At 50.1% G+C, this 19,385-nt stretch overlaps 1 protein-coding gene across 8 annotated transcripts in view; it reads right to left on the bottom strand.

Moving 5' to 3' along the window:
* Positions 1–19,385, bottom strand: part of USP36 (ubiquitin specific peptidase 36) — a 40,755-nt gene that overhangs the window by 11,840 nt on the left and 9,530 nt on the right. For 5 of the 8 annotated variants that reach the window (XM_070559804.1, XM_070559803.1, XM_070559807.1 and 2 more), the window contains exons 5-13: positions 15,405–15,515; positions 14,521–14,623; positions 8,706–8,773; positions 8,143–8,213; positions 7,368–7,450; positions 6,216–6,327; positions 4,215–4,355; positions 3,512–3,612; positions 2,534–2,672 (exon numbers count right to left, since the gene is read on the bottom strand). In XM_070559804.1, the coding sequence (XP_070415905.1) occupies positions 2,534–2,672; positions 3,512–3,612; positions 4,215–4,355; positions 6,216–6,327; positions 7,368–7,450; positions 8,143–8,213; positions 8,706–8,773; positions 14,521–14,623; positions 15,405–15,515 (929 nt within the window). The remainder of the gene's footprint in view (positions 1–2,533; positions 2,673–3,511; positions 3,613–4,214; positions 4,356–6,215; positions 6,328–7,367; positions 7,451–8,142; positions 8,214–8,705; positions 8,774–14,520; positions 14,624–15,404; positions 15,516–19,385) is intronic. The other 3 variants (XM_070559810.1, XM_070559808.1, XM_070559809.1) reach the window with 1 other exon arrangement.

The raw sequence follows: 19,385 nt of genomic DNA, 5'->3' as shown, positions 1-19,385 counted from the left end.
CCCCTTAACACTATCACCTGAAGCATTTTCAAAGTTACACTCTTAATAAAGGTCTTTAATGTTTGACCAGCAACCACTGCATTGAATGGAGAGTTTGCATAACCTAGATCGTCTGCAACTGTCATGGAAATTAACAATGCAGTACCAACTACCCCATCCATCCCCCTCATAGCACTCAATACAATTGGGCCTAAATCATTCACTCGGTATTTAAATACTTAAGGTTGGCCCTCCTCTGCTTGACCATAAAGCTCCCAAGGCTGGGCCTGTAACTGTCTGGTTTATGATTACAGCCTGTCCAACTGGCTCAGTCTCGCAGAGTCAGTGCTGAAATAGTATTTGTTGAATGAACAATCAAAAGACTGAATCTTTTTCTGTACTTAGACCTCATGGTAATTCCTTAGAAATGGAATTAATGAGGCTATGAATATTTTCATGAATTCTGATGCATACAGCCAAACTGCATTTATGCTCTTATCAGAAACACGTACTTCTTTTGCAAAATATTTGCTCACTTGACACTATTTTTGGCTCTCATCACTTTAACATTCATATCCTTTGCACATGCAACAGACTGATTTTAAGTCATCTGAATGAGTCTTTTTACGTTACAAATAACTTTTTGTTGAAAATATTTTAGAAGTTTATTTGTAATATTTTATGTCAAAAACTCAAGATTTAGTTTAGCCAATTTATAGTTTGTTTTTCTATATTTTATCTCTCAATTCTAAGCTTACAAAGTCTTCCCTCTTCCAGAGGCTTATTATAAAGAATTCACTTCTATTTTCGAGTTTTTTCTCTTTTGTTCCTACATTTTAAAATATGTTTTCTTTTTTTTCTTTTTTGAGGAAGATTAGCCCTGAGCTAACATCTGCTGCCAATCCTCCTCTTTTTGCTGAGGAAGACTGGCCCTGAGCTAACATCCATGCCCGTCTTCCTCTACTTTATATGTGGGATGCCTGCCACAGCATGGCTTACCAAGCGGTGTCATGTCTGCACCCGGGATCCGAACTGGCGAACCCCAGGCTGCTGTAGTGGAACGTGTGCACTTAACTGCTGTGCCACAGGGCTGGCCCCTAAAATATGTATTCTTTACTGACAATTCTTTCTAAGGGGAATACATCTTCCCATTATACTGCAAAACCTTCTCATTTGTGGAAGGTTAAGTATATGGAGCTTACGCAACGTTAAAGTAAAATGACTTTCGTGCAATTGCAGTGCATCTGTAAAGTTATTTTTTAAATTAAAACATGCATGATAAGTGAGGTGGCCTTGTGGGTGGACGACCAGGGGTCCTCTCTGCACCCAGGCTCACCCCAGGCACCAGCTGCCACAGCATTCCTCGGAGCAGCACCTGAGGCCCAACTCTCCTGGTCTGGGACACAGCGGCAATCACCTTGCCATTAGGTCTCGACTTTTCATTGCCAGGTCCATTACGCCGTCTCTAATTCGGCTTCTATTTTCTCAAATGTTGGGAGGGAAACACAGATGTGCTGAACTGACTGAAGGCCCCGCAGCCTGTGTTTACATTTGATCTTCAGACTGAAGGAAAAGCGTCACAGGCACAGTCAACAGAAAGGGCAGAGTTTGTTTTGTTTTGTTTTGTATTTTTGAGGAAGAGTAGCCCTGAGCTAACATCTGCTGCCAATCCTCCTCTTTTTGCTGAGGAAGACTGGCCCTGAGCTAACATCTGTGCCCATCTTCCTCTACTTTTTATATGTGGGACGCCTACCACAGCACGGCTTGCCGAGTGGTGCCATGTCCGCACCCAGGATCCAAACCGGTGAACCCTGGGCCACCAAAGTGGAACGTGCAAACTTGACCGCTGCGCCACCGGGCCAGCCCCAGAGTTATTTTTGAATTATAAACTGTGTTGTAATAAGGAAATTGCTCATTTCTTTGCCAGTGAAACCGAGTTCTTAACTTTTTCTGGCAGAAAATTTCAAATACACAAAAAATAATTTCAAGAGTATTTCCTAATCTTACCACATTAGTTTTATTGTTCTCTATTATATTTCTTTTTCTAATCATTTGAGTAAATTTTAGACATGATGCCCTTTTATCCCTAAATACATCTGTGTGTATTTCCTAAGAGTAAGGACATTCTCTTAACATAACCACAGTACACTTATCAAAATCAGGAAATTAAAACTAGTCCAAACTACTCACATTTTCACTATTAAAATGTGAGGATAAAAAATATTTTTTCCCAAATGCTGAAGGTCCAGAATTCGCTCGGTGAGCCTGTCCCCGTGCTTCTGCACGGCAGGTGGGCTGAGACAGGCGCACGCCGTGAGCTACGGTCTGGATCGGCTGAGTCACGTTTGCTCATCACTGTCCCCTCTTGCTCCTCACCCAATGTCAGCTGATGACCAACTTAAGAGAGAACATGGAATGAAACGGGACAACCTGTGCAGACTCTCCTTCCATTGGGCCGAGTTCCCCGGCACGAAGAGCTCTGGGGCTCCTCGAACCCCGAGAGGCACAGGCATGAAGGTCTGCCGTGCAAACGCTGATCCTCTCAAACAAGTACCTTTCCAGTCAGCGGGGAGGAAACGGTCCCGTTGCCGACGTTCTTCCTGACGTGGTCTGGAACTGCACCAGGGCGACTGGGAAGGGAGGAGACTGTCCTGGAGATGGAGCCCTCAGGACTCTTCTTAAAGCCTGGAATTCTGTCCAACGGAAAAAACAAGTTGTTGGAGTGTCTTACTAAAGCTACAAAGGCCTTACAGAAACTGAGTGCGAGCGTGAGTCAGAATAAATTAAAGTCAAGTTAAATTCCGTTAAAAAGAAAAAAGTTAGCAAACAGCCAGAGCGACCCTTGACGGCCCTAACACGCTGCGCTGAACTCTCACTGTGCCTTTCAAGCAACGTGAAGCCGGCACGTGGCCTCGCACACCCACTCAACAGAAGCAGAGAGCACGTCACAGCCAGAGTTCCTCCAAGATCAGATTCTCAACTTATCAGCAAGCTAAAGGGACCTACAAACACTCCATCCAAATTTGGGAGAATACATATAAAGCAGCAGAGACACCCCCCGCCTCCACGTCCTCCAGCCTCCAGGCCGGTGACAACCAGCCCCGAGGAGTGGAAGCTTCCACAGGTGCTCTGCTGCAGCGCCTGTCAGCCTGCCTCCCTGTCCCCAGGACCACTTTGCCCGCAGAGGAAAGGTGTTGCCTGGCCGACACCCAGACACAAGACATCTGACTGGGGCGATAATATAAAATAACAGGTACCTTTCCCATTTACATTCCCAGTCACCTTGATGTGGGCAGATGAATCCTGCTCTGACCTCCCCGGGGCTCTGGCTTTGACGCAACAGCCAGGCAGATGTGATCTAAAGGGTCCTTCCCAGTGGACGCCCTGCCACACAGCACCGGTGGGACGAGAGCTGCTGAACAGTTTCCCCTCCACAGAGTCCCAGTTACTTTCACACGGGTAAAGGTGAGGGGGACCCATGAGTGCAGGAGGACAGGGAACGGGTTCACTGGGGGAGGGCGGAGTCAGTTACCGCAGGTAGAAGAGCACGTAGGCCTGCTGGTTCAGAACCACCTTGATGTTGCTGGAATGGACCAAGGAATCGTTCATCTGGTACCACTGTCCATTGCTTGCCTGAAGCAGCATGGGCCGTGGTGGAAAACAAAACAAAACAATCAACAAGCATTCCACGGTCCTCACTTTTGAAAAAGGGGATAAAAATATCTGCTGTTCATTACCATGTATATCCAACTGCTAATTAACTAGCAATGGTTTCATATGAAAATGTCTAAAATTTGTCTAACTCTGAATGTGGCCCCAAAGTGTGCTCTGAGTCCCCTTTCCTTCCTGGTGACGCAACAGACGCAAGCTTTCCCTTGCCAAGGCTATTTCAGCAGGTCTGATCTGCAGAGCACCTCCCACCAGCATCCGGCCTTCCCGAGACTTCTCCAGGGCTCTAAGCAGAGGGCTCTGGGGGCAGCCCCCGCCAGGGTCTCGCCCCAAGTCCCGGACTAGAGATCCTAGTGGGATGGGTTTTAAAGACATCTTTGCACTCCTCACACTGAAGTGAGAATAAGACCTGAGCACATGTGCCAACACTGCCGCTGTTTCCGTAGCACAAATGTGCTGCAGAGGCCACGTGTGGACTTGTACAGACAGGTGCCACGAACATGCCCCAGGCGGTGGCACATGCATCGCCACCTTACGCAAGAAACCCGCGCGCAGCAGCCACTGACCTTCACATAGCAGTAATAGTGCCCAGCGTGGCAGCTGTAGCCCGAGTGGACCAGGACGGCATACAGCCCGTACACGACAGGCTCGCCACTACTCTGGGACATGTATGGGCGGATGTTCAGGAATTCCGGATAGCCTACATCCTGTTGGAAAAGCCAAGCAAAAGGCAATTACAATTCCTCATCGAGAGTACGGGTCAATTCGCCCTCTCCACGGACGACTACGCAAATGCTCGGTCAGATGGTCTTTAACACTTCGGGGCATCTTGGCCTGCAGCAACACCCGGCAGGAACCTTCTTGAGTCAACGATGAGGAGCCAAGAAGAGGTTCCAACCAGCCCGAGAAACTCTACTGTGTTGTCCCATCCGGCGATTTACGGTCAGCTGCCATCTTGGCCGCGCACCCGAATCAGGGCTCTCGCTGCTTGGGCCCCAAGTGTGAAGTGAGAAAAACAACTCGCTCTCCTCCCGGCCACTGCACAGAACACGGCAGGGGGACAGGGAGACAGTGCCGGTGCCAGGCCTCCAGGAGAGAGATGCTGACTCCCTGCCCACTGCTACACTAAGTTAAACTTTTAACGGGCTGGGTCAGAACAAAGGCCATGCCAAAATTATTTATTTCAAAAGTTATCTTTGAATAGTAGGAGGCATACCTGCATTTCCGCCTATACACACGCCATTTCTTCTTTAATGCTGTATAACTTACAGCGCAAAATGCATAGCTCTTAGGTGCACATTCTACGAGTTCCGACAAGTGTATAGTGATTGTAACCCATATTCCTATCGAGGTAGGGACATCAACACAGAAAATCCCCTTGTATCCCTCGAAGAGCCCCATCTCCAATATCCACTGTTCTGATTTCTGTCGAGATTGATCGGTTTTGCTTGTTCTTGAACTTCATACGACTAGAATCATACACTATGTAGTTTTTCGTGTCTGGCTACTTTAGATCAATATCATGTCCGTGATATTTACCTACATATCTTTTCCCTTCTATGGATAAACTCAAAATCTCAAAAGCACAATAGGCTCATGAGCCCCAATACAAACTTGCTAGATATGGGCCCCCCCAATCAAACAGACCAATGTTTCTCAAACAGCATTTCAATGGAAAACTAGTTCCAGGAGATGCTAATAGGTGAGACATGGGCTTCTCAGGGCAAAACCACAACTATCTCATTCACCATTTTATTTCCCACTGATTTGCCAGTGCCTTGCAAGGCACCGTTCAATGTAAATACATAATAAGTATTAGAAAAATGGAGGAATGAATGATTCCCCAGACAATTAAGTTTAGAAAATGCTTCAGAATAAATTCTCCCTCTTGGAGATTCAAAATGCAGCATAGCTTAATAAAGGCTCTGAGAAGGCCTGCAACTAAAAAGAACTATTTAACTTCAGATAGGCATTTCCCAAACTCAGCTGGGCATGGAACACTTTCTTTCAAAGCACAATATCAACATTCTGCACACCACCACTTTGGGAAACGAGGAGATGAGCAAGCCCACTATCACTGCCGGTAAAGACACTGACACTCAGACACCTGCCTGGCCCCAAACACACAACTAGGCTCCAACAACTGAGGACAGAACTCCAGACTTTTATGAAACAGGACATCTTCCATTAAAATGCCATTGTGCAAAAAGATTTTCACTCTATATTCCACAAAAAGCCACAGCATACAACTGCACCTGTTTCAGACACAAAACAGGCTATGATGGATGAGAGCTACAAGGCCCAGTGTTCACTATGCTTGTTCTTAAGGAAACCTTGACCTTCCCTATCAGGGAGACCTCCCACAGAGGCAGAGCGTGGGATAAAAAAATCCCTAAGACAGTGGTTCCTGAACTTGATTGTGCAAAACAATCATTTAGGGAGTTTGCAAAAAGCCTGCAGCATCCTGGGCCTGTGTTGCAGAGAGCTGAATTCGCGGGCTCCGGGGGAACCTGGCGTCTCATGCTGAAGGAGCGGCTGACCGAGCAGGCCGGGGGCCGCGGGCTCACCTTGGTGATCTTCCCCCCGCTGAAGTTGGCGAAGCGCTTGAGGGAAAGCGTCAGCACGCTGGACGTCCTGTGGATGGTGAAGCGCTTGCTGGCCGGAACCTTCTTCTTGCATCTACGAGGAAGGAGGGAGGGCTCAGCTTGGGCCCTGGGGTTCCGTCCTCACACAGGGCGACAACCCTAACAACTGTTCTACAACAGTGAGGTCTTCCTAGATGGGAGGTGGGCCTTTCACAGCCCTAAAAATCAAACCAGCGCAACTTTACTACAGGACGGCCAACACGGGGAAATGGGGCCTAGAGAGAAGCCGGAGGTTCTAAAGCGCAAGTGGAGCCCTTTGCCAAGTGGGAGACTAGATAAGATCCACGAAAAGTCACTTTGGGAAAACACAGGAAAGACCCAATCAGAGCAGATGCGGCCAGTCATAACCCGGCAGGCGAGAAATCAGGGCAAGCAAAGCCGGAGACAAGGACGTGAAGGGGAGACGACAGGCAAGGTGGACAGGCAGCTCCAGGGAGCAGGGAGACGGGACTCGCAGAGGGGGAAACGCAGTGCTGTGGCACAGAATGATAAACCTCATCAGCACAAGAAAGAAAACCATTCTTCAGTGACTACAGCTTCAAAGTGACCTAACATAAAGTAAGACACCCAGATAGTGCGCCTGGGCGACCCTTCTAACAACGAGGTCTGATTTCATCTGCTGAAACGGAGGAACGCCCAAGACAATTAAAGTAAAAGACAGAAGCCATGGAACACGGCTCATCTACGAGGCAGGACAGCCAAGTGGTCAGAGCACGGCCTGTGGAGCAGATGCGTGTCCAGGCAGGCCTCTCACCTCTCCGTGCCTCCACTTCCTCATCCTGTGAGATGGCGGGGGGCGGATAACAGCGCCCACTTCACAGGCAACACACGTGAGACACTCAGGACAGCAACGGGCACAGTGTGTGCTATGTGGACGTCAGCTATCACTTCGTTGGTCTTGTTGGGAGGTTTTGGTTTCAAGATATATATATATGCCACTCAAGAAATGTGACTGGGGCCCCCTCTGCAGGAGGGGGGGGTGGGAACAGCAGCAGGGCCAGGTTAGCTGACTGCTGACTTCGTTCACCTCTTTCTGGACGGCCTGACCTCTCTGCCACGAGCAAAAGGACTTACTTAGCACACATATAGGCGTTCTCTCCACTCAGGACATCTGGCTTCACAAACAGCTCCAGAGCACGCACGATATTTGCAGCTTGCTGAGGAGGACAAAAACGGGAGACAGAATCAGCAGCAGCAGAAAAACGCTGACCTGAGAAATGCCAAGGATAAGGTCTATTAAGGCTGAGGCAGCAAATCACAAAATTTTACTTGCATAAAAACTGGCCAGCTAGCTGCCACCTTCCAGGACTCAGGAGGAGCCGCGGAAGGAACGGGGAGCCAGGCTGTAACCCCTGCTCTGCGGTAAGGACTCGCAGCCACGGAGCCTTACCAAGGGAGCCAGCCACGTGCATCAAAGCTGCAGCTGCATCTGCTCTAAACCTCAGGCAGAAAGGACCTCGCTGAGGCGGCAGCGACAGAGAGCGGTAACGAATGAAAGCTGCCCTCCCAAGGGCACGGGCGGCTCTGCTCCCAGAAGGCTGAGCACTTGCAAGAGCTGCCCCTGGCTGCCACAGGCCTCCCCTTTCAAGCCCTGCGTCTACGGGGTCGTCACTCTACCTGCCTCAGGACACAAACTGCATTCTACCTTTTTTTAAAACAAAGGGAACATGCATGGGAAAAAGGTTAGAAAGAAATATGCAAAAACATTTGTTTCTACTTTAAGGCAGCAGGATTCTAAGCATTCTTCTCCTGATCTAACTGGATAACATGCCCATGTTGGTCTTTGTTGTTTGGGGTTTTCTGCCCTCTGCTCTCCCTGTCCTATTGCAAACGCAACCCTGGTCTGTACCCGGATCTCCAGCGCCACGTCCAAGTAGGGGTCGTAGGTGTCCGAGACGCTCTTGCACACTGAGCACTTCACTGCAACAGAAGGAAGAGGTGCTGGGAGGGAGCCGGGCCCCAGCGCACCGGCCCGGGTTTCCAAGCCCTGGAACCAGGAGGCCCCTCTCGGCTCACCAGCCCCTTGAGAGCCCGAGAGCTCACTGACAGCAGAGCCCACAGGAGATGGATGTCAAACCAACGCCGCCCAGCAATGGCCGCCTTCCCTGCTGACCGACAGCCTGGCAGGCACTTGCTCCCAGCTGAAGGGCAGCAGCCACATGTGAGGAACTAAGGGGGTCAGCGGAAAGATGACACTGCCCTCATCCACATGTTCTTGACGCTTTGCTCCAAACTTCCTCCCGGGACAGTGTGCCTGGGCAAGGGTGCTTTGGAGACCAGGCTTGAGGCCGCCAGGGCTTGCCCAGGGCTGCTCGCTAGGAAAGAGCCCCAGCCTGGGCACAAATTGTCAGCATCTCCCAGTTAATGCTCTGATCCTTGACAAGAAAGGGTAGAGAAAACATCTCCACTTACCACGCGATCTGAGATAGCCTCCAAAAATTTGATGGACCAGAGTAGTAGCCTGTGTCTGACGATCCAACCTGGAAAGAAGGTCACAGCCTTCAAGAGAATGACGGCAGGACAGGGCAGAGCAGTACCGGCACCCCAGCCCCCGCCCTTCCATCAGCAGCTCAGCTGGGTGCTGGGAAGTTCCACAGCACAACCGCATGCTGACACACTCAACTGGCATCTCGGCGGGAGCCCCAGCAGGGCCGGGCGGTCTCTCCACATTGCGCTGATGTGCACGGGCCTCCTCCCCTCCAACAGCTGCCTCAGGCCCTCCTGACTCCTTCCCACTCCTCTCAGCAGGTGACCCCACCCCTCACTTCACAGAGAATAAGAGGCCCGAGAAATGCACCTGTCTGCCTCCCAGTCTCAGTGACAGAAGTGCCCCGTCCTCCTGGAGCCACCCCCCACCTCTCCAGCTCACCCGCCTCAGTCCTGCACGGTCCCCACTCCTTCCCGACCAGCTGTCACATGTATGAGCCTCTCATTTGGTGGAAAGGCGGGGGGGGGGGAAGGGGCAAGCAGGGACAAACCCCCACCTCTGCATCTGCTCAGCGGGACAGCAACTGTCACGGGTGTGGGCTTCAGGGGCAGGCAGGTCTGCACTCAAATCCCCACCCCGTCTACCAACTGGGACCTGGGGCCAGCCCGGGTCTCGGCTGCTAACACTCGCCTGCCCACAGGGCGGCCAAGCCAAGCTGCGGAAAGCACTCAGCACAGCGCCCGCACACCGCAGCTGTTCACGAAACGAAGATTCTGGAAACAACACCCTGTATCGAGCCTCTGCTCCTGGTTTCCACGTGCAACCCACTGAATGTGGCTCTCACTCCTCTGAAACCGTCCTCCTCAGAGTCACTGACGACCTCAGGGACACAAACCCAGTGGACATTTAGTCTTTTTACTGGAGCACTACAGCTCTGGACGGCGTGTCCACTCCCTCCTGGAACAAGCCTCCCTCTGCGCCCAGGTGCGCTCTCCTGCTCCTCCTCGCACACTCCAGATGCGGCAGACTCATCCGCCAGGCGCGAAGTGGTGCTGCTGCTTCCTGGTGCCCTTCTCGCCACGTGAGGCCACCTGGACGATGCCGTCCATGCACGGCCTGTCCGCCCCTGCAGACACCTGACGGCACCCTGTCTCAGCAGCTCACCCAGTCTATGCTACCATTTACGGCAGCACTGCCCAGATCTGGACCTCATCGAGGAGAATAACGCCCAAGTATTTGGGAGACCAACATGGGGTCACCGAAGTTTTATTCTGCAAAGTTAAGAAATGAAAAATCAACTGCCATCATCTACTATCACCACCATTCATCAGAAGAAGGGACATTTTAAGCCCCAAAACTAGCAAGGACATAAGCTCAGAGCAAACCAAAAACTTCTGAGTAGCCACCGGTGATGGCAGCTGCTGAAGGCTAGATGGCCCCCAAGTCACCCAGAAGCCTGTGAGAACAGGAGCGAAGGCAGCCACAAAGAACCCACTCTCAGAATTATGTTAAGTGAAATAAGCCAGCGAGAGAAAGATAATCTGTGTATGACTCCACTCATATGAGGAATTTAAAATTATGGACTAAGAACAGTTTAGTGGATACCAGGGGAAAGGTGGGGTGGGGGGCGGGCACAAAGGGTGAAGTGGTGCACCTACAACATGACTGACAAACATTAATGTACAACTGAAATTTCACAAGATTGTAACCTATCAATAACTCAATAAAAAAAAAAAAAGATATAGGAAAGAGAAAAAAAAAAAAAAAAAGAACCCACTCTCAGCACAGCCCAAAGCAGAGAAAGCTCAAACTTCAAATCACCCAAAGTAGGAAACAGAGCCAGATCCCAGCAAGCTACTGTAAACGCTCCCACCCGAGCCCCGGGGGAGGGCAGGGGCGTCCAGAAAACGCCGAGGGAGGTAGAGACAGGGGAACAGAGGCAGCCCAGGGTCATCTGGAATCCCCAAGAGACGCGGAAGCCAGACCCGGTACTGAACATGGCTGGGGAGGCGGTCCCCAAGGGCAGTGACGCTCGGGCAAAGGCAAAGGCAGGCAGGCAGGCTCCTTCGGAGACAGGGTGGTGGCAGCCAGAGAAGGGGATACTTAGGGTCCTGGAAAAAACACAGAAGGCTGTCCGACCCCCTCCTCCACGGGGAAAGCCGTCCATCAAAGCAAGTGAGCGTGACCGTGCCGACCGAGGGGGCGCCCGGATTCAAAATGCGCACAGCCCAACTCTCTGAGACCAAGCAAAGCAGCCGAAACCCATGCAAAGGTGTTTCACGTAGAAAACGGTAAACAAGAATCAAAACACCCTGTCTGGTGGCAATGAGCCCCCAGAAAACAAGCACAGAGCAGAAGAAAAGAGCAACACAAAACTGCGACCTGAATCAAAGATCCTCAAACTAGCGTCTGGGGACATAAGAAACTACCCTGAATCAGAAATTTTAAAACTAAAAGTAAAAAACACCGAAAAAAGAGAAAGTTAATTGAAAAAGAGATGGAAGAAAAACACAGAATCACCTCAGAAACGAAGACTGAATCACAAGGTGCCCAAGGGAGAAGGGGTCAAATAAAAACGTGGGGACTTGGGGCTGGCCAGGTGGCGCAGCAGTTGGGTGCGCACGTTCCGCTTCGGTGGCCTGGGGTTCACCGGGGTTCTCCGGTTGGGATCCCAGGTGCGGACATGGTACCACTTGGCAAGCCATGCTGTGGCAGGCATCCCGCGTATAAAGTAGAGGAAGATGGGCATGGGTGTTAGCTCAGGGCCAGGCTTCCTCAGCAAAAAGAGGAGGATTGGCAGCAGATGTTAGCTCAGGGCTGATCTTCCTCAAAAACAAACAAACAAACAAAAAACGTGCAGACAGTGTGGGAAAGCACCAGAGGGGACACTAAGGCAGAGAGAGAGCTGTCTGAGAGAAGGGAGTCAAAATGGAGGCAGCCAATAACCGGAGACCCCAAAAAAGGAGAACATAACAATCCAACAACGTATAAAACCAGGACACAAGAAACACTTCCAGAAATTCATAAAAAGGGCCTTCCACACAAACAAAACTAACACCCGTACACGTTTCCGCAGAGACAGTCACTTTCCAATCAGTGAGAAATGCCAACAAAGAAAGATCACTCTCCCTGGCAATTGATAAATGAACCGTATAAATTTCAGAAAGGACACGACACACTGACTTACAAGGTCTGCCTAGTTGGCTGTTGCATATTTTCAAAGCACGATATTTAGAACAGAGCTGATCCAAAAGTGAGGGTGTTCAGACACCACCTGCCTACTGCTGACGGCCGACCCCTACGCTAGTAAGAACGTTTTTCTGCCCACACGTTCTGAGATTCCATCTATGCCGCAGATGCAACCTCTAACTGTCGCTGGTCAGGTATCTGGTGTCTGGGAAGACTGGCCACAGCCATCAGCTCCAAGCCCCTCCTGGTCACCGTCAGACTTCAAAGAGTAAAACACGATCCTGAGGTCCTCTAAGCAGAAAGACCAAATAACTTAAAGGCCAAGACAGTGGTACTGGCCTGGGGCTTCCGCAGTCCAGCACCCTCCAGCTCAGGGCTGCCTGGAAAGCCCAGCAGAGGCACGTGAGGGAGAAGGGAGTAACAGGCCAGTGGAAACCTGCAGAAAGCAGGGGCTGCACTGCTGAGTGAGGGCATAGAATTCAAGCCAAAAAGCCTCAAATGTGACAAAAAAGGGCACTTCATAATGCTAAAAACTACAAATCTCAATGAAGAGATGACAGCTATGAATATCTAATCACATTCATAAACCAAAGCTACAGGAGACGCAAGGAGACAGACATTCGCTGGTAGTCGCAGACTAACACAGCACTCTCGGTACAGAGACAAAGGAGAGGAAAAGCAAGCGCAGACACGGAAGACAGACATCATCATCAACAGATACACCCACAGACAGACACCTGCCTGACCCTACCCCGAGAGCACGAGAACACGCCATCTCAGGTGCACAGGGGACATCCACAAATACCCATCACGTATCAGGTCACAAAGAAAACAGCAGCAAGGTCCACGAAGCAGAAATAGGATAAACACTCCGCTCACAAGTTAAAACAAAAATCATTAACAAGGGCAAAAACACAAAGGCCCTTCCACCTGCAAATTCAATGCAGTCATTAGCTTCGTGGAAAGCTCACCACTCACGCCATTCTTACTTTTTCTCATTTCGCCACAGACCAGTAGAGGTCTTCTCACGGACGAGTGTGTGCAAGTGTCCGACTCTCCCCAGCACCGGTGCCCGCCAGGCCCGGCCCACCTGGTGCCCTCCGCCTTCCAGCAATGCTGGTCGGCTCCTGTGGCCTGCACCGTGGACGGCTCTCCACCACCGACCCTGCTGCCCAGACCACAAACCTGGACGCATCCCTAAACCTAAACATACCCATTCCACGTGCCACCCCATCTCTCCCGAATTCTCCCGCCTCTGGGAATCTGGCTAATCAGCCTGGCATGGGGTCAGGGTCAGTTACTGTCCTAACAGCTCCCAGGTGATCCCACCCCGTCACCAGGGCTGGGAACCACTGCTGCAGGAAGGTCACAGCCTCACCACCCACCTCTGCAGGCCTCGCCCAGGCCCAGCCACGCTCTTTGCCTCGTTTCCCCTATCTGAGCCTCGAGGTTGCTCCTCTAAGGAGGCTTCCTGCAGGCGAGGAGCACAGTGGAATTCTCCTGGGAGTGGCTACCACAGTGTCCCTTCACCACAGCACTCACTACGTGACATCATAGACACTGACTGGTCATCCGTCTTCCCCGATCACACTCTCAGCTCCTCAAACTCAAGGACCACGCCTTTAACCTGGAGTACCCAGCACCAACACAGGGCCTGGCACGCAGGCGGCGGCAGCCAAGATTTCCATTCGTTAGTTACTGGGAGGGCAGCGCGTGGGAAGGGCAGCTCCAGGATGTGCCTGGCCAGGAGGGAGGTGTACGTCCCTCAGGGAGAGGGAGGAACATGTGACCACGCCAGAGATCCCAGCAGGGCTCGGGAAACGCGCCCCAAGAACCAGGGGAACTCTTCTCAGGGTTCATCTAAGAACCTCATCCACTGACACAGGGGTTCCCATTATCAGGGCTGCAACTCAACTGCCCTTCCTGGAGGGCATTCCGCATCTACTGCCTAAGCTGTAACTGGGGAGCATTTCCAGTCGAGGATTCAGTTCTCCTCCAAGCCGAGGCAACAGCCATGAAACAGGGAGTATTTCCCACCTAATTTTTTTTCATCTGAACCCACAAACCCACGAATGATACAAAAATATTCCTGACAGAAACGGATTACTGTCAGAAATACTCAGCATAACGTCATCAATCTGGCACGTGCACTTTGTGCTTTCAAATTTGAAATTAAGAAGCAGTAACTGAGGAGAGTAAAATCTCAAAAATTATAAACTTCCGAGCCCTCACATTTCCTGTAGGCTTTCAAGTTCTTTCATCAGGACATTATAATTGCTACCACCCCATCCTCTGTATCAAAATAACAAGGTGATTTTAAAAAGAAGGGAAAAGTCCATGTTGACTGTGGGAGGACCGCACAGAGACTTTAAAGTGCTTTCCCTCATCAAGTTGCTGGGACGGGGCTCCACCGCCACCGCCTGGTCCTGCCACACGGCCCTGCGCCCGGAGAAAGGCCCTGGAGAGGCCCGTCCCGGGGAGCAGGCGCAATCCCTTATTTGAGCGTCAGCAGGTCAAGGACCAAGATGCACACATCTACAGAGGAAAGCCAGGGAGAAGAGAGAGGGCTGGCCGCCTCCACTGCAAACGGGGCTGAAGGGAAGCACGTACTTGGCACAGCCGCTCAGGCAGGCCTTCTGCATGGCGTCGATGGTGTACCGGAGAAACTCGTGTGCGTCCTCTTGGTTCCCAAAGCGGAAATGCCGGGCGATCTCTACAGAGGGAAAAAAGAAGCATCAGAGTGGGGGGAAGAGCTCATGCCTTCCCTTCCAACGACCCACCACTGCTCGCTCATCACAATTCCTGGCGGGCCCAGGGAAAACAGGGTCCCCCGCAAAGTGGCAAGTGAGGACAAGTGCTCTGCCCAAGCCTTCCACACCCACTACGCCTCCTCACGGCCGTGATCTTCTCAATGAGACCTAAGGCTCAAACCCTCCTCATTCAACAGAAGAGCACAAACGCCTCAGAACACCAAGCACTAACAACGCGAAATCCACCAATCCATAGTTTTCCAGGAGCCAATACAAACACAAACAGATAGTAAGGTTATCACACTACAGTTCACACAGGTTTCAAAAACAACTGACCCTTCCTCTCCTGCCAAGTCAAAGGGAAATCTGTGGTCACTGGTTTCTGAGGTTCAGAAAAGGCCTTGCCACACCCTCCTCACCCACTCTCCACCTCCCGGCTCTTTCACGCTCACCTGCCTACTTAAAACACACAACCCCCAGCCTGGCCATAACCCACCCCTTCTTCAAACCGGAGGTCACCAGCATCCCCACCATGAGGCCTTCCCCACTGACCCCGGCCCACAGGGGTCTCCAAACCACTATTCCTTTAGTCTGCACCACCACATGTGCCCAATTATTATTACATGAAGTCTTAGGACTCCTGAGACTTCATTCCTGACTCTTCCTCTCCCTCCCACCAACTCCCCAGAGCCCACCGCAGAGCTGGGGCAGCAGGCATTCGATACGGAACCCATCAACTCTTACTTTTCAGATCTCGGATGAAGGAGACGGGCTTGATAGCATTGCCACTGTTGGCAAAGGCCTGGACGATGTGATTCTGCATGACACACAGCATGCAGAAGCCTCCTTGGTGACCTACAGACAGGGATGAGGCAGTGATTTCAAGGCAAGAGCTTCCAAGAGAATTTATGACACTCCCACTCCAACGTAAGACAGAGAGAAACACAGCAGATAAGGGCAAACTGGTGTGTGAAAGAATGGCCGAGCCGCGGCGATCCAGACCCTGAACCCGGCTCAGTGACCACAGAGGGAATGTCTCCCTGCTGCGGGGGCATTCGGGCACGACCCACCCAAAGCTCAGTCCTAATGCCCACTCGTCACCCTGGGCTAATGCTGTTGACCCTGCAAGATCCTTTTCATGTTTTTAGAACTATTCACTTATAAAAAGAATTAGTCTGATTCTCAGAATTAAATTTAGAAGTGTTTTCTCTAATTTCTAAGTTGCATCACATGGTCAAGAGAACATTTGGGGCTTCCTGACACCCCCTTGGTTTGCCCCTCAAGCGTGGGAACCTCTGCTCCACTGCTTCTAGGAAACCCCTCACTGCTATCCATCAGCGCTCAGCAAACTTCTGAGAAGACCCACGTGGTGAGCACCGCCAGCTCTGGGGGCCGTCCAGGCCTACATACTGTAGGACTACATAGCTTGGCCACTGGAGAGCACAGCTGGCCGCACCAGGTGGCCAGATAATGCATAATCAAATGGGCAGGATGTGCCCAACGGAACTTTATTACAAAAACTGGGAGCAGCCAGACTGAGCCAAGGGCTGCAGTCTGCCGACCCCCGCTATGTGTGCAACGATCTGTTCCTTCCTGAGCATTAGGTTAGACAGTGGTACGTTTTTACCTTTATTTAAAGTTGAGACATTTTAAATACAAAGAGAAGTACAAAGACTATACCACTACCCAGCTCCACCCTATTCTAGGTGTGTGTTTGTTAAAAAAGATTTTATTTTTCCTTTTTCCAAAGGCCCCCGGTACATAGTTGTGTATTTTTAGTTGTGGGTCCTTTCAGCTGTGGCATGCGGGTCACTGCCCCAGCATGGCCTGATGAGCAGTGCCACGTCCGCACCCAGGATTCAAACCGGCAACACCCTGGGCCACAGAAGTGGAGCACGCAAACTTAATCACTCAGGGACAGGGCCGGCCCCCTCTAGGTGTTTTTTAAGTAAAACATTGGTGTAATAGCTGAAGTCCCCTCTCAACCCGACTCTCCACACTCCCTCATCAGAGGTAACCACCATCCTGAATTAGGTCAGCACTGCTCCCATTAATGTACTTACCGTATTAACACACACGTGTCCACAAACAACAAATGGCACTGTGGCTGCATGTTTAAGCTTACTTTATATAAACTGTAAAGTGTAGAGCATATCATTCAACCACCTGCCTTGTCATCCACGCTGGTAACCGTGGCTCTAGCTGCTTCTCTCTCACCCGAGAAGATTCCACCAAGGGACCAGACCACGGTTCATTTACACATCCCCGCCAACACTCATTAACCCTTCCACTTTTCTGCTGTCACAACCAGTGCTGCGATGAATGACTCTCTACCCGTCTCCCTGTGTGCACGTGAGTCTCTCTAAGGCACGCACCAAAAGGTGAACCTCTGCACCAAGGGCAAGCACGTCTTCGATTCTGCACCATACTGCTGTCTCGTAAACAGTACGCTACCTTTTCAAACACGCCTAGCTCATAACACAAAATTCAGCACAAACCAATTATTCTCCCCTGCAATACCTCCCATTACCCAGTTACTTAGACCTGTCTCAAAATCAATAACGGAACAGCATGCAGCCTTGTTTATCACACAGATAAAATACTAGTGTTTACAAACAGAAAGTAACACGTGCTGGCAAGATATGCAGAATTGGAACCCTGTGCACTGTCGGTGGGAATGTGAAATACTACAGCCGCTGTGCAAAACAGTACGGAGGCTCCTCAAAAAGTTAAACAGAACTGAAAAGTCTCAAAGAGGTAATTATACACCCACATTCACAGCATTATTCACAAGAGCTAAAACACAGAAGCAACCCAAGTGTCTAACAACGGATGAATGAATAAAAAAACATGGTATATACATAGAATATTATTCAGCCTTAAAAAGAAAAAGAATTCTACACCTGCTACAACAAGGATGAAGCCTGAGGACATTCCACTAAATGAAGGAAGCCAGTCACAAAAAGACAAATACTGTATGATTCCACTTACGTGAGGCAGCTGGAGTTGTCGGAGTCACAGAGACAGAAAGCAGAAGGGTGGGTGCCAGGGGCTGAGGAGCTGGTGTTAAATGGGGACAGAGCTGCAGTCTGGGAGACGAAAGAGTTCTGGAGGTGGCTGGCGGGGCTGGTTGCACAACAATGTGAATGTGCTAATGCCACTGAACTGTACACTCAGAAATGGTAAATTTTATGTTGTACGTACTTACCATAATAGAAAAAAGCTTTATTTTTAAAGACTGCTAGTATTTCCATAAAAAATTCTTCTTGGAGGGATATTACAAGACCATTCATGTGACTGCCTTTACTCAAAGTGGAGGCTTTTATTTTCCATTTTAGAGTTTTCTTGACTCTTCTAACCATGTTTATTTATTACTTTTATTTTTAAAATGACAATAATGGTGGAGGGGCTCAAATTTAGGTAAAAATTAAAATGTTATTTAAGATAACTTAAACACAAGCCTTAACAAAAGTTAAACAAAAAGAGGTCCCACTTTCAAAATCTAACTGGGGTTAAGATTTACTATAAAAGTGATGTGGAAATGAAGCCTCTAATCGTTATGTGAAACCTGCAGACTGCCAGCCTGATAAATGATCACTCTTAAACAGGGCAAGTAACCATTTCAGCCAGAAACACTAGAAACAGGGGTCCCAAATCCCTGGCAACATACAAGGTTAACTTAAGTGGCAGGTGGACAAGCACGAAGATTCTTCAGCTGATTCAGAAAAACAGAACGTGAAAGTCAAGTCCACGACTTTTGGGAAATTGCTACTTAAACTTGGGAGAAGAACGTACCATTTTGGACAGGATTTAATCCTCCTGGATATTTTACATGAAGGGTTTATTTTCTAGCTAGATCCTGGTGCAGAAGGGGTGCAGGCACGTGGCAGGAACTGGTGCTCTGTGCTACACCTACGGCAGACCCCTGTCATGATCAAGTGACATTTCTCAGGATCCTGGAGAATCTTCAACAGCGAACTCAAGGAGGAGGAGAGGACAGCCGGCCCGCTTAGCGTCACTCAGGGATCCAGTGGTGTCCAGGGGAAAAAACAGTGAAACTTCTCTTACTACGTTTTACTCTAAAAAAGCTAAGAAGTTAAGGTTTAACAACATTTCACTGAGTGACAGCAGCACTCTCTCTAGGTCGGCTGCACTGCTCACAGGAGGAGGGCATTCCACCACAAAGAGGGGCTGATCCTGGACGCCCCCCTCACGCACGTGCTCCCGACACACTGCAGTTTACACACGCCAGGTTACAAGGAGTTACAGAAGCCACCTACTTCTAACTAAATTAACTCTAACAAAGTTGACAAATAGCTCAAAGATTCCTGCAGAAAAACAAAGAACCAAAGTCAGGTCTACAAAGGAGCACACTGAACAAGAAAAAGGCAGAGCTTCCTACAGGTTGGGGAGAGCAGGATCTTATGAGACGAAAACAAGACAAGGTCAAATCTTACCAAAGGTCTACTGAACACAACCTCAACATTACCAAGGTCATTACCAGAAACAGAGATGCATAATCAACTTCATCTTAAAAGTGTGCACTGGGGGCCGGTCTGGTGATGCAGCAGTTAAGTGCGCACATTCTGCTTCGGAGGCCCGGGGTTAGCCAGTTTGGATCCCAGGTGCGGACATGGCACCACTTGGCAAGCCATGCTGTGGTAGGCGTCCCACATATAAAGTAGAGGAAGATGGGCATGGATGTTAGCTCAGGGCCACTCTTCC

This window comes from Equus przewalskii, chromosome 10 (genome assembly GCF_037783145.1).
Source record: "Equus przewalskii isolate Varuska chromosome 10, EquPr2, whole genome shotgun sequence".
NCBI lineage: Eukaryota > Metazoa > Chordata > Mammalia > Perissodactyla > Equidae > Equus > Equus przewalskii.
Note: the sequence above shows the minus strand (reverse complement) of the source record. Positions and strands in the feature narration are given on the sequence as shown.